This window comes from Phocoena sinus, chromosome 13, assembly GCF_008692025.1.
Source record: "Phocoena sinus isolate mPhoSin1 chromosome 13, mPhoSin1.pri, whole genome shotgun sequence".
NCBI classification, from domain to species: domain Eukaryota; kingdom Metazoa; phylum Chordata; class Mammalia; order Artiodactyla; family Phocoenidae; genus Phocoena; species Phocoena sinus.
The window spans coordinates 35,723,629-35,738,686 of record NC_045775.1 but is presented as its reverse complement, the minus strand read 5'-3'; the positions used below and the strand labels follow the sequence as shown (position 1 = coordinate 35,738,686).

The 15,058-nt window shown below is 35.6% G+C and overlaps 1 protein-coding gene across 6 annotated transcripts in view; it reads right to left on the bottom strand.

Annotated features, from left to right (window-relative positions):
* The window catches only part of PLEKHH2 (pleckstrin homology, MyTH4 and FERM domain containing H2), a 111,857-nt gene that overhangs the window by 47,790 nt on the left and 49,009 nt on the right, over nucleotides 1-15,058 (bottom strand). For 5 of the 6 annotated variants that reach the window (XR_004352845.1, XM_032652893.1, XM_032652894.1 and 2 more), the window contains 9 exons: nucleotides 13,730-13,915; nucleotides 11,068-12,017; nucleotides 8,240-8,315; nucleotides 6,822-6,916; nucleotides 6,058-6,202; nucleotides 3,701-3,837; nucleotides 3,490-3,600; nucleotides 3,243-3,329; nucleotides 1,726-1,884 (listed from right to left, as the gene is read on the bottom strand). Coding sequence is in view for 5 of the 6 variants with exons in the window: in XM_032652893.1 (XP_032508784.1) it covers nucleotides 1,726-1,884; nucleotides 3,243-3,329; nucleotides 3,490-3,600; nucleotides 3,701-3,837; nucleotides 6,058-6,202; nucleotides 6,822-6,916; nucleotides 8,240-8,315; nucleotides 11,068-12,017; nucleotides 13,730-13,915 (1,946 nt within the window). In the remaining variant the exon portion in view is untranslated. The remainder of the gene's footprint in view (nucleotides 1-1,725; nucleotides 1,885-3,242; nucleotides 3,330-3,489; nucleotides 3,601-3,700; nucleotides 3,838-6,057; nucleotides 6,203-6,821; nucleotides 6,917-8,239; nucleotides 8,316-11,067; nucleotides 12,018-13,729; nucleotides 13,916-15,058) is intronic. The other variant, XM_032652895.1, reaches the window with a different exon arrangement.

The window sequence follows — 15,058 nt, the reverse complement described above, 5'->3', positions numbered from 1 at the left end:
GTAATGTAATGTTTTGGAAAATAACATAGTGCATCTCTTTGTTGAATGTATTGGTAATTTTTTTCTCCAATTTTTTCCTCCAGTCTTTGTAAATATTACTGAAGAGCACCCACCTACATTCCCACATTAATATTAAGTATAAATTACATGGTGGCATAGCTCATATACAGCTAAATTTTTCACCTCTTACATAAATAAACCACATGAGTGATGAGTGATGACGTAGAGGTTATTTTTGTGGGTAATATTTTGCATGTAAGTATCTTATTGTATTGTTCTAAAAGTGACCAATTGAACTCTTAAAAATTTATAAATAATATTTATCTTAGCGTAAATCAATACTTCCTCATTCTAAAAATGTTAGAAAGCAAACTAAGCAAAAATGAAGTAAAAACCACCCAGAGATATCTAATATACCTTAGTATATTTCTTAGTCAGACATTTTTCTACAAACATGTTTACCAAAAATGGCATAACAACCATTTTTATGTATTTATGGTAATACGCTATTTTATCACCTAACAATACATCATAACCTATTTCTAAAACATTAAACATTCTTTTACAACATTTAAAATGACTGCATAGTAAAGCATTACCTGATTACATAAATATTTATTTAAAAGTATGCTCTACTCTACATCTAAGTTGATCCCAGTTTTTCTTTATCATAAACCATGATGTGCAAGTAACCTTTCTGTAGTAATGGAAATGTTCTGTATCTTGAGAGAGTGACAGTAAATATCTGTCAAAACTCATCAAATTCTGCACTTAAGATCTGCATTTCAATGTATGTTAATTATATCTCATTTGTTTTAAATAGGAAAGGAAAAACCATGCTGTGATGGACATCCTCATACTTAAATCTTATGCAAATTAAGATAATTTCCTAAGCATAAATTTCTTGGACTGAGATTGCTGGATCAAAGGGTACGTATATATGTTCATAAAACATTTAATATTCATTCATTTGTTCACTCAAAAATATTTATTGAGTAAACACTTTAGTCAAGACATTGCCAAATTGCCTTCTAAAGTAATAAACTCACTAGCAAATTTCTTAATTTGTGTCGATACTGCATTTCCTACTTTTAAAAGAGGTCCTCCCTTGATCAGATTTTTTTAAAATATCCATTATTTCTTATTTTTAAGAAAATTATTATTGATAGTAGAACGTTTTCCCATGTTTATTGATCATTTGTATTTCTTCTCTCTACTATCTCTACTTCTCTCTCATTGTGTCCTTTGTTCCTTCCCCTCACTGGTATTTATCCTTTACTTACTGGTTAGAAAAAGCTTGTTTTTCATGTTCAAATACCTTTCCAAAGCTTCTCATCAGTCTTTTAAAAATTCTGCTTAGAGAAATTCTGATGGTAAGAACATTTACTTTTTTTTTTTTTTTTGGTTGTGCCACACAGCTTGTGGGATCTTAGTTCCCTGACCAGGGATTGAACCTGGGCCCTCAGCAGAGGTTCTGAAAAGCAGAGTCCTAACCACTGGAACGCCAGGGAGCTCCCAAGAACATTTACATTTTTTACGTAGAGTAGTCAAATTTATCATTTTTCATCTTCATGGTTTTTGTCTTTGGTATCATACTTAAAACACTCTTCCCCACCCCAAGATAACATAAATACTCAATATTTATATTCTCTGATGCCCACTTTTTTATGATCGGGGGCTAATTCCATCGCTGCCTGGGATACCGCTATGTATAAGAGTCCCCACCTTGGTGAGCAATCCCTTCACCGTTGGTTTGCCCTCAGGTTGGAGGAAAAGGGGGTTGGCAGCTTGTACCCGAAGAACGTTCTGTAACACTTTAATCCATTCCTCCAATATATTGGGAGAATCTGCAGTCAGATAGTATGTGTGTTTTTCAGTGGTCAACTAGAATGGGATAAGAAAGAGATAGGAAAGGAAACTCTGAAGATTTTAGGATACTAGCACTTCCTTGTCCATTCTTCAAACATCACTACCTAACATGGAAACAAACATACTGAACCTTGAATCCTGGGCTCTAAATAAATGATTCCATAAATCACGTAGCATATTTTAACCACTTTGTGAGAATGACAATTAACTTTTTCTGAAATAATTTTTTTCACTTCTGTTTACTTTAAAACTCTTTATAATATTAAGCTTTGGGGTCATGGTTTTTTATCTCATTTACTCATTACATTTTCCTTTTCTCCCTTAAATGTGCTACAGGTTCCTGGTTGTTGAAATGAGGAGCAGAATGATTTCAGACTGTAATAAAATAACACACTTTAAGCAAATAAAGGGAAGTTATTTGTTATGGAAATGAAGAAATGAATTATAAATAAAATAAGAAAACCTATACAGCAGAAGAGGAATTCTTAAACATGTAACCAAATATTATGAACTCACAATTTCTCAAGTTCAAATTAGCCACATTTCAAAAATTCCAAATATTTCAGAAGCCTACAAATGATTCTTATCTGCCATGCTCCAAGACAAAGTTTTCCCTGATTCTCCTTTCTACATTTTTTGGCAGTCCTCATCTATTATCCACTGGAAACACTGATAATGTACCTTTCTAATAAAATATCCTATTCTACCCTCCAAAGGAGCAAGATAAGAAAATAATGATTATTGAAGGCATTTCAGAAATAAAGCATCTGAATTTTAAATCATACATACCAAACTGTCTCGATAGCTTGTTTTTTTTGTTTGCTTGTTTTAATTTAACAAAAGTTTCTAGCAAGACTGGCATTACGTGTGGGTGAAATGGTCAGCAGCTACCTCTGCCATGTGACTCAGTGGGAGCCAGGACAGCCCCTCTGCTCACCAATATCCTTCCCACTTTGGTTTACAGCCTCTGAAGTTCATAGAACTGCCATTTTCCGGTTCTCTATTAAATTGCAAACATTTCTGAATTTAATAGTACATTAAATTATGAATATCTTGTTGGGAATTCATTTATCAAATAACCCTCCCCTAAAATAGCTTGACAGTTTGAGAACAGAAAATGGCTGGGAGGGTTAGTGTGGGGAAAGAACCGTGTAAAGGATCAAGGGCAAAGAAAGTGTAGAGGAGAGTTACATATACTCAGGTCAGGTTATATTATAGTTTTAACTAAGAAGTCCTAGGGTTTCACACATTTTTGGGACATCAGACTGACCCCAAAATGTAATAAACAAACAATTGAACACCCAATTTCCACTCTATTAGCTTACATAATTGAGAACTGAGTTTTGCATGATACAAAAAAGGAAAAAAAGTACCTGAACTGTTTGTTTGTTATCTCCTCTTAAAATGCTGCAGGATGCACTAAGTTCAATATGGCCTTGGGGTTTTCTGATTACATCACTCTGTATGAAAGGAAGAAAACCAATGCAAAGTGATTACCTATAATAGTCATAATAAGAAATGCCTTGTCTAATTAATTGCATTACATGGAAGAAAATCAATCAGGAGTCTGATTTATAGTTTGAGGAATTCAGTTCTAAATAACAAGCAATTTCCACTCACCGGAGATTTGTAGTAAAGTAATTCACCACCTTTAAGAACAAACCATCTCCGCTTCCAAGTCTTGACTTTACCACTCATTTTTAATAAGTAGCCAGATTTTTCCAGTGGTTCCTAATTAAAGAGATTTAAAAAAAATATTTAAGTTTCCCTTTGGAGGCTCAAACTAACAGATACATTAATGTTTTAAAAAAAAAACTGATTCAGTGTTTACATTTTTCCCATTATCACTGGAAGACGAGCAAGTTTTCGGGAGCTTCTGCTCTGGCTGTGAGCACTCTACGTCTGTGGAGTAAGCATCTGGGGGAATAGCATAATCACTTTCAGAAGCCACAGAAGAGAGAGACACACCTAGATGAAAAAAGAAATAAATCAAGTCAGTATTTAATAATTGGGTGGTCCAAATGCTGACTGTCAGGTTTCCTAAGAAATACATCTAATCCCAAATCATAAACCTTCCTAGACTAGATGTAGTCCATACCTTTGGCCATGAAGTATCTTTAAAGCAGAAAACAGAACTTAAGCGTAAGGACTATCATGCAAGTCTCCAAGGAAGTTAAAGGAACATAAATAATATTTCGGTATGTTATAAGCACAGCTATTTTTACATATATAAAATGTATGCAGTAGCCTAACAATTATCTTTTATTAAGGATTTAAAATATGTGTATTTACATATTGGCATGTAGGCAAACAAATGTTGAACCTTAATTTATCACGATTTGTACAATCACACTTTACTGCGCTTAATTTTTGTAATCTTTTTTTAACATCTTTATTGGAGTATAATTGCTTTACATGTAATCATTTTTAAAGTAACATCACATTACAAAAGACACACAAGTCCAATACTACTAGTTTATAGATTTTGAAAATCTTTCATAAAAGAGATGCAATAAGACTTAAAGATATAAACAGACTATTTCATTTGCCAGCAGCTCTAATGTAAAATTCAAGGGAGCATTTTTCACACTAATTCACTTGCCATTTTAGAAAACAAGTTGCAAGCCACATTTGGAGAGTCACTACAATTGGAGATTTTGAAAATATTAAATAAAATCAAGGACTTAAGTCATTATTCATTACAGTATGCGGCAAAATTTTAAGTGTTTATTAACATTTAAGGGAAACATTAGGACAATGTCACTATATTATTCCTCTTATTTATTTGACTAAGACAAGTAATGGCTGTGATAATAGTAATATCTTTATTTTTCAAAGAGTAACAGAAATTTAGATCTACAAAGGACCTCAGAGATCATCCTGGTTCATGCCCTCATTCTCTGAGACTAAGGTCCACAGATTAAAGGATTTGTCCAAAGTCAAACAGCTAGGCAGAGGCAATGCTGGAGTGCAAATCTCAGGCTCCTAGCCCCAGGGTGCTAGGGACAGAGCAGAGAACAAAATGAAGAAATTTCTGCCCTCATGGAACACAGATTCTAGTCGGGGGAGACAGACAAAAACCAGGGAGCAAATGCCATGGAAAAATGAAATGTAGAGTTGACTAAAGGGAATAAAAAGAGCTAGCAGTTAGAGAAGGGCAAAGGACTACATTTGAATGGTGTGCTCTGGGTAGATCTCCTTGAGAAGGCAGTGTCTCAACTGGAGGAGGCAAAGGAACATCTGGGGCAAGAATACCAGGTAGAGCAAACGGTCAGTGCAAGGTCCTGAACTAAAGGAATGAATGGCATGTTCCGGGAACAGTTAAAGGGTCTGGATGGCCAGAGCTGAGTAAGAGAGAAGAAAGGAGGAGCTGAGGTCGAAGACATCAAAGAATCACATAACATGTTATAGTCTTTATAAGAGGTTCTTGCAGTGTTTTGAGCAAAAGTGTGATATAACCTGATTCTGGCTGTCAAGGGGGCAAGGTCATATAGCAAAGGGACTGATGGAAGCCCAAAATATTAAACCTATGAGTGAGAGCTGAACAGCTCCTGTTGAAGCTGAGGGGTTTGGGAGTACCTAGGGGTTCCACGGAACACAGTTTGAAAACCAACATACTGTGCTGCTTTAAAGGCTTTTGTAAAATACAGATGTCATTTAATGTGACTGGCTCTCTCTGTAACCTATATGCCAAAAATTTCTTCAAAATCTACAAAAATCGTAGACATGCCCGAAGTAAGTTTTTGTTGGTTTCCATCTTAATATCAGATTAACCACCACATTTTTAGGCATATTCTTCTGCCATTTAGCAGTACAACAAATTTAGCTGAAATAAGTCCATCCTATAAATTATCCAAAATCACACAGTAACTGTAAAAGAAGAACCTAATTTAAGCCAAGTGTCTCACTTTATTCCTATAATGAAGTGATCTCTCTTTTACAGATAAGGTTAAAAAACAAAAAACAAGACAAAACAAACAAAACCACTGTCTTGTCTGGAATCACAAAGAGAATTTAGAAGAGAATTAGGACTAAAATATAAGCACCTTAGTCCTAGGTGAATACTCTTTTCACTATGAGTTGAAGGCAGCTCAGATTTTTTTTTTAAGTCCTATTATAGAGATAAAATTCCCATTAAATATTCTGAATTTTTTGGAGTTGTCTTGTATGCCTGAGACTCTCCCTTACCTCGTTTCATCGCTCTGGGACTGCCTGGCCCACTCCGACTGCGAGAGTCTGACTCTGAAGTCCGGGAGCTGGATCTGGAACTATCTTCTTCCTCTGACCCAGAGGAGTCATCCAGGAATGGGTTGCTGCTTATCTGGGTCGCCTTCTGAAGAAAAGCAAAACAGCCTCCCTGTGTCCATCCTTAAAGTCACCACTCTCTTTAGGTATAGAATGTTTTACCAGAAGTTATGGAATAAGTTTTTTTAAGGAATACAAGAAAATATTTTGCCATTATCAAAGTCACGTTGTTAAATCCCAAATTCCAATTAGCAAGGCATTTGTCAATTATAAAAGATTCCTAAGGACATAAGCCTGTTAATACCTGATGATACTTTTTTTTCTGATATTTATTTTAATTAGGTACTTCACACAAAGGAGGGGAACCCTGGCAGTGATACAAAGATCTTTCTATATTAGGAGTTTTCATTACATCATTAATACTATTTCCTTTAAACAATTAACAGCTATGGAGGGGGTGGAGACTCACATGTAGCATAACAAAAACAGAGCATATCAGACCTCTAATACTCCAATAAGAATAAATATCTTCTCTAGATCTTTCCATTTCTTCTCTTTTAATAATATGCTAGTGTGAACTTCTAAAACTCCCTTTAAAGGGACAGTCCATGTAAAATGTCAAGAATGGAATCTGGAGCTTGACTAAACAGTTTCCTTGATTCATCATGAAGAGCCCCACATGTTTAACAGTAACAATAATGAGTTACCCCTTTTAAAGTTGTGTACACTGGGGTTGTCATATTCTTGTATATCAGTGATGTATAAAGTCCTGATGTGGTATAGGAAAGCCCTGCAACAGAATCTGAAACAGAAAACAAAATGATTAAGAAAACAAACCTTCTAATTAGTGCTTATGTCTATTTCTTATGAATGTGAATTAGCAAAACTTCCAATTAAAGAGAGACTGGATGAACATACAATATTCATTACACAGTCTACCTGAAGAATTATGGCATTTATGACAGTTTTAATTATACACTCTCTTACATGGTTCATTATGTCCTCAGGTGTGCTAGTTCCCCAACTAGACTGTAAGCTCTTTGAGAGCAAGGATCTTAACTTTTATTTCTTTGGCATCTCCATCCAGCTCACAATGGGCAGAAATGAGTACAAACACCTGCTGACTGATTCAGTGAGCAGTACCCTATGAAGATATTCTCTGACTATTCAGAGACCTATTACTGACACATGTTAAAACATCGTCACTTTTAAACCTTTATCAGGTGAACCTCAGACTGAAAGGTTAGAATATATTTCCTGAGTGGCAAGAACAGAGGATAGCTGAAAAGGAATAGAACAACAATAGTCACCTCTAAGATACAGATCAGAGGTAGGATAGGGAGGGGGCCAGTAGAAGGAACCACAGAAAAATTTTGCTTTTTATTCCAGACAGTTCTCTGTTGTTTGGTTTTATTTTTCATAATGAACATGCATTGTTTCTATAATAGTATTTTGAAAAAAGAAAGAAAGGAGGAATGTGTTTTAAACTCTGGAAAAAGAAGACATAGAGATCAATAGTTTTACAATTTTAAACAGCTGAAACTCCAGTTTCTTAGCTTTAGCCTCTTTTGGGTAAAAACATGAGGTACTTGCTACATAAGAGTTGAACATCTATGTGCCCCTATACTGAATAACATGAATTTCAATTTTAAAATATAAATCAGCAACCTCAGAAAGCATTTTCTGGAAGTTGGCCAAGTTGTATTTTTTCCAATAACTTTAGACAGGAAGTTCTTGGCTAATGAAATGGCAATACAAAATCACTTATTTTTTAAAACATTTTTTATTGTAGTAAAAAACACATAAGATAAAATTTACCACCTTAACCATTTTTAAGTGCATAGTTCAGTTAGTGTTAAGTATATTTACATTGTTGTGAATCAGATCTCCAAAGCTTTTTTATCTTGAAAATCTGAAACCCTATAGCCATTAAGCAACTGCTCCGCTTCCCCTACTCCCGCTAACCCCTAGTAACCACAACTCTACTTTCTGTTTCTATCAGGTTGACTATGTCAGATATCTCATATAAGTGGACTCATACAGTATTTGTCCTTTGTGACTGCTTATTTCACTTAGCATAAAGTCCTCAAGGTTCACCTGCATTGCAGCATGCAAAATCACTTACTTTTATTAACATTCTCCATATTGAAGGCCTCAGACATTCGAATGCCTGATTTGGCTACAGCATAAATTCTGCTTTCCTAATGTAAAAGAGAGATTTAAGCTGGATATTTAAAGCAAAGAAACAATTACTTTCAATACACATGTTTTTCATTTGTGCTTCATTTAATTGTCACCAGAGCACAGAATTATTATAAAACTGTCACCAGTGCCAACTAAAATATGCCACTGTGAACAGCACTGCAGAATTTTCTTCCATCCATTAGTCACACCATTATTTATCTTTGTTCCCAAATTTTTGCTTGGTATTTTAAATTCTTTTGAACAGACAGGAAAAAAGTAAGAGAAAGCTTATTCACAATCACTGACTATTCATAAATACCACCATTAATATTCCACCACTTCAGAACATGGTCAAAAAAAAAAAGGAAAACTCTGAATAGCTGTAACATGAAGCCAGAAACCATTTATTATCATTGACTAGACACAAATATTATCTTTAATATTCTACCATTCTAGAATATGGTTAAAGAAAAAGAGAAAGCCAAAACTTGAAGTCAGAAAGCACACACAAAGTAACATTTAGTGCTATCACCTTCATATCTCAATGTACATTTCAATGAAGTAGAAGAAATACCTGAGGTCAAATAATAAGTGAATTTGAGAACTGCAATGGAATTTATAGGATCTTGTTCCAAAAGTAGGTTGTTATTTTGCTTTCTCTTATTCTCTGAGAGAGATTTCTGAAATGGGTACTGGAAGGCTATTGGCCCTGCCCCCTCTGAGAAAAGGGACTCTAGGTTGTTCCTAATGCATAGATCACCATGTCCTGAACTTTGTAACACACCTAACCTGGACAGTTATCTGGATCGGGGCACAGTGGGCAACTAAGGCAGTCCTCTTTGGGACTGCGCTAGACAGGGGCCTGTGAGGCAATGGGCAGGAGATCTCTAACCATCTGAGACACTTTATTTCGAAGAGTGGCTGACTGAATGAATCACTCTCACAGCTTCTTTGAGAGTGTGATGGTGAGATACACAGACAGAGACAAACAACAGAGTGGACAGAACAAAAAGACATATAAAAATAAGGCTGTAAGTGAGGTACTTACAAGCCATGAGAGAGCGAAGGAGAGTAGTTAGCAGTCATGAGAGAAGCAGACAGTCACTGTAGACAGGAGAGGACAAGCTGAGCCATGGGACCAGGGACAGTGGGTATCACCTGTTTTTCTAAGGAGTTGACCATCAGAGGTGCTCCTGAATCATTACATGCTGTCCTGCTAGAGTGACTACTGTATTTTGGAATGATATTCCAGTTCAATAAGAATGGGCTATGCCTTAAAGTAAACTCTTAAAAATCCTTAAACTCATAAATTGAGGTGACTAGAATGTATCTCTTTAACTTGAAACTTGAAAATACCCAACAAGCAGAAATAAAACCTCAAACTTGGCCAGTTTGCTAGAAGGCTTTTGCAAAGCGGTACGTACTACTTTTTCAGAACTGGATGGTTTCAGAAGGCAAGAAGAGAAAAAGGCAAAAAAGTAGTAAAAATGGTTTGCCAAATAAAATGAAAGTGAACGTCTAACCTAAATCTCTGCCAATCTCAACATAATGAAAGAAGCAAAATTTCAACTCCTAACTGCCTAAAGGGTAACATAGTTGGAATTCCAGATATTCACATGCCAATAATGTCCATTTTTTATGCTATCCAGAGTTTAGTAATAAACTGCAGGCGGTTTCACGTGGACTTTGCAATGAAATGTTCTTTTAGAAGTAAATAAGAGCAGATACATCTCAAGGTCTGAATTTATACTAGGAAAACACAGTTGCCTTCATTTGCTTAAAATTGCATTGGTCACTAAATAAAAAATAATAACAGAACATGACTCCGAAAACCAAAAAATCCCACAACCCAGATGATTCTCTGGAGGCCAAAGGTTAAATTATGTCAATATGTGAAGGAAAACTTCAATCTACAAAACAGATAATTTCACTTTGTTTCAAATATAGGAAGAATTTTTTTTAATCTAGAGATTCCTAAGAAGAATCACGCAATTAATGGGTTAATTATTATATTAATGGTCAGTGTTTCAATGGAAGAAATTTCAATCTATTCTAGATATACAGGAAGATGCTTTTGGTTAAAGCAATAGATTTATAAGTTCATGAAGAGTAAAATTAAATTTCTCTTAAAGCCAATCAAGTAAATACTTAAGTTCAGAACTTGATGACCAATAAGTGTCCTCATCCAGAATTTACCCACAAGTATTATACAGTTAGAGAGAGCCCTTCTTCCCCACCCCAATGTTTCCTTCCATGTGGAGGGAGCTCCAAAAATTGAACATTCCTGATCTCTAGCCAGTGATTCCTAGAAGGAGAAACCGGACATGCAAAGCCCGGCACCTTCCCCTCTCCTTTCTATTGAGAAGTAGCTGTGTGCAGGAAATAACCATTTGTTCTTTCTCTAGACTGTAAGCTTTAGAGGAGCCGGGCCTCACTGGAGGCAGCCTGTGGTGGCTGGTCAAGCGCTACCTGGGCCTGGGTGAATAAATCTAGCTTTTTCCCAGGTGCAGTACTTGCTCCTTTGCCCACCAATTCTCTAAAATCCGTTTTATCAGTAATAAAGGTAACATTTTGATCTTGCTTTGTCTTACCCTTCTCTTATTTCTCGACTGGTTCACGGGAAAGGGAAGGGGAAATTGAATTCTAAAAACTGGGAATTGTCAGAACAAAGCCGGACTGGAAAAGAAAGAAGAAGAAGTAGAGTAAAACCTGAAAATGAGCGTTGAGCAAAAACGAGCGTGTGTGCATTGCACACAACACATAATTTACCCAAGAGGGAAACCGGTGCAGGGGAGGAGTTGGAGGTTTCCCACAGGCCGCCTTCTTTGCTGAGTTGCAGGTTTCCTGGTCGTCTGAACACGGAGACTCCAGGGAGCCGTAGGAAAATAATCCATCATCACAACTAGTGTCCATAGTCTCTAAAATTTCTGTACTGTCGCCATCAACTAGATCAAGATCTGTTTCCTGAGGTCTCAGTGGCCGGATCATGCTTATAGCATTTCTGTTTGTACCAAACATCCTGTCGGAACTTAACTGTGGCTGGCTTAGGTGTCTTTTGGCTAGAGCTACACTTAAGCTGAAAACATTAGGAACCCTTAATTTGGGAAGTGGCAGGTTTGAGGGCGGCACTAGTTCTGTGCCTTTTCCAGTGAATGAGTTAGGATGCTTTGGACTCAAAGCTGGGGTCAGAATAGGGCTTGGGGTGTTGGCTTCACTCGATGAAGATGAATAATCCAGTCTCTGAGACTGAAATTTTTTATTCAGTTCGTCTGAGGAACTATCGTGCTCCTTTTTACTTGATTCATAATTTCCCTTTCCAAGAGGACTCCACTGTGCCTCCTGTTGCCAAGAATACAGTTTCTTGTGTTCTGGTCTCTTTATGCCAAAAGTCTCTTCTTCAAATATAAAACTGCTGTCATCAGAGGCTGTCAGATACGTCTCACTGCCCATTCTGCTACACTGGACCCCCTCCTCTGATGTGTGGCTGGAAAGGGTGGATGTATACCTGGACTTGGATCTTCCTTTGCCCCCGTCGTCCTCATCGGAACTCCAGTCACTCCCAGGAGCCCCAGAATTCTGGGATATGCCACCATCCGTCACAAAGCTTGTCCTTGTTTTCTGATTCTGCTCTGAGACACAAGGCACTTGATGCAATGTTCTCTGACCTCGGTTGTTTTCTTGAATTTGGTTATCGACAGACTTTTCTGGTATTTCCATTTCTAGAAAAGCATACATTATATTGGCATGCTGCCTTTAATCATACAATCTTTTTGTATGTTTAGCTTTATATAACTACATTGTACAAATTGGAATTTCCACATGAGTCAAATTAATTTACATTATCCTTTTTTAGTCATATGCCTTTTTTAAACCCAAGTTTGAAAACTACAAGCTTTCTATAAAACACTGAGCCCTTACACTTCAATAGAATAATATCAAAATGAAACTGCTTTTTACAAAGAAACATGAAGGAAAAATAAAACTGACAATATTCTAGATAATACAAGAAGCAAAATGAAAAATAAGGCAACACTGACTATCAAGGAAAGCAGCCACTAAAAAAATGAACATCATTAATTATATTTTAGAGGCAAAGACAATGACACCCTCTTTCTACTAAACTTCAAAATTATCATAAATAAATTAAAACATAATAAATATAAAGCTATAGTTTAAAAAAAAAAACTTTGTTCCCAAGCTTCACTACATGAAATATGCAAAACCGTAAGGAAAACATACACAAAGAAAAGCTTTATTCACTCTACTTTTGGTTTAATCATAAATACAAAATATGTCTTTACAATAAAAAATAACAGTCTTTAAAAATATCTTTAGATATGGCTTATTATTGTTTATAACATAATTAATAGAACAAACCATTGACTTTATAAACAGTGAACTAAAAATTTAGATTGAAGAATACAAAAGAAACTTTGAAAACATGAAAATATAGATAGGAGCTTCATAATTAAGGATACAGAGGCTGAACAAATAAACTCCACAATTTGGTATCAGGCAGTTTGTTAAATTTGCAAATGAGCAAGAACCGCAGTACAGGCAACCTCAGCTGAACCGAGCTGTACTCAACTATTAGAAAGTGGGAAAAAAACTAAAATGACTTCTCAAAAAAGAAAAAAAAAAATCCATGTAATGGCATGAAAACAAGTACCAAAGGAGCCTTCTGAATGGAAAAACATATGGTTTTCAGAGTTTCATAACCAAGCATAGAGACAGTTCTTAGGGCTATAATTTTTCCCCTTTGGAGGAAGGAAGCAGGAACTGAAAATAGAGAAGATACAAGTTCAAGTCTTTCAAAAATATTTGGGAAAAGTCATACTAGTGGTGGCAAAGCAGCAACCGCAAAATTAAGCAAAATTTAGAGGGGCTTTAAGACTAAAAGAAGGGTAGAAATCTGCACACAGGTCCAAAGTTTAAACATCTGGCAAATATTTTCCTCTTTGAGGCAATAAAGGGAAAATCAAAGCAGTTACTAAATTGTCACCTGGTGTTCTTTTTCTTTATAAGTTTGCTGTGTCACATGTAATTTCATATTGAATATTAGATAATATTTTTGTATTTTAAATAAATAATGAATAGAAAGTTCATACTTCTAAAACTCAGTTAAAACAAGCAGGTATGACTGTACATTTTAAAATTTTAACTATTACTGCTACCTATTGCAGGAAAAAGTATCAAGAAGGGAAAACCAGTTTTTCCTATAAATAATTGGCAGAGAGTCTCAAAAAACACACAAGATAACTAGATACACAGAGTTAAATGCTGTTTTGCTCTTTAGAAATAGTCTCATAAAACATCAAGTTGTCAGGAAAAAAATAAGAAAAATTAAGCTGTCTTTGCATTAATCTTAGCAAATCATTTTTCCTTTTTAAAAAAAAAAATGTCAAAGTAAATTCCTCTAGTCCATAAATACCTTCTATGTCTTTTCCTTCAGTGAACTCGGGTTCTTTAGATGATATCTTGCTCGTTTCCTCAGATTTTACAACTTGAGGAGGACTCCCTGCTCGGGATAAAAAGCACCCAAAGGTCAGACTGCTCAGACGCTGGCCTTCTGTGAGCTTCGGTGTGGAGACAGTGGACAACATCTTCCCTTGAACTTCTGCAAGATCATTAATCAAAATGAAGATCTGAATTTTTTATAACGATTTGTTAAACAGAGAACTAAAGCATATAAAAACGTGGACAAATCACTCCTTGTACCAGAAAAAAAGCCTGAAGTTCATCTTTATTTATGTATAGGAACAATGACCCCTCAATGTCTAGCATCACACGCCAGTGTTTAAAATCTGTTTATATATTCTGAATGCACAAACTATTTTTTAACTGCAAAGAGAAACATTTCTAATCCCTTTAAAAGTAGTTAGTTCTCAAACAAACAAACCAAAATCCAGATATAAACAACCAAGAAGTTATAGCTTCTTGCAACGTCAACTATTGGTAAATACCAATCAAGTACTGGTAAAATTTGATTGTTTGGTATTGCTACTAATACTGAGAAAAAAGGGACTGAGGTCTTGGTTGCCAAGACAACCCAGGAAAATTTAGATGATCACTGGGGCAAATATCACATGATCACTGGAATAACTTTTGCTTATCTTAGTTTTTAGTGTGCTTCTCATAATAAAGCAGATGACAGGACTTGGTCTATGCTGACCACAGCATGGAGAGCCTTAATCACTTCCTTAGAGAACAAAAAGGGGAGGGGGCAGTCTCTAGATTGAGAATTTAGACAGCTAGGTGAGTGATTAATTGAGCACCTAATCATGGGTTTAATTCATCTTCTAGGAATTGTAACATTGCTGCTTGTAAGATCAAAAGCATGGAGATCCCAGTGATAGTAAGAAAAGTTTCCAAAGAAATTAAATTCTCAACTCTGGGAGAGCACCAAAGGGTTAAGTTAAATAGCAACTGATAATTGAGTATAGAAAAATACCTTTATATAGTGTATTCCTTCAGATGTATCTTTTAATATTTTCATGTTGTCATTGCTCACAGAACTAATTCATGATATTTTATCACATATATACATATATACATATATATTTTTAAAGTATTATATTATATCTACATATGTTGTGTCTGTTCTTCTCCAGTAAAGCCGAGGTTCCAAGGATCAATAATCCTTAGTCTCCAAGACTAAAAGGCTGCCAGTGAAGACTAGAATTGTAAGTTAAGAATTATCAGGGAAACAGTATTTGGTGAAGGGGCTTAATACATCCAGTCTATTTCAAAGAGGGTGAAC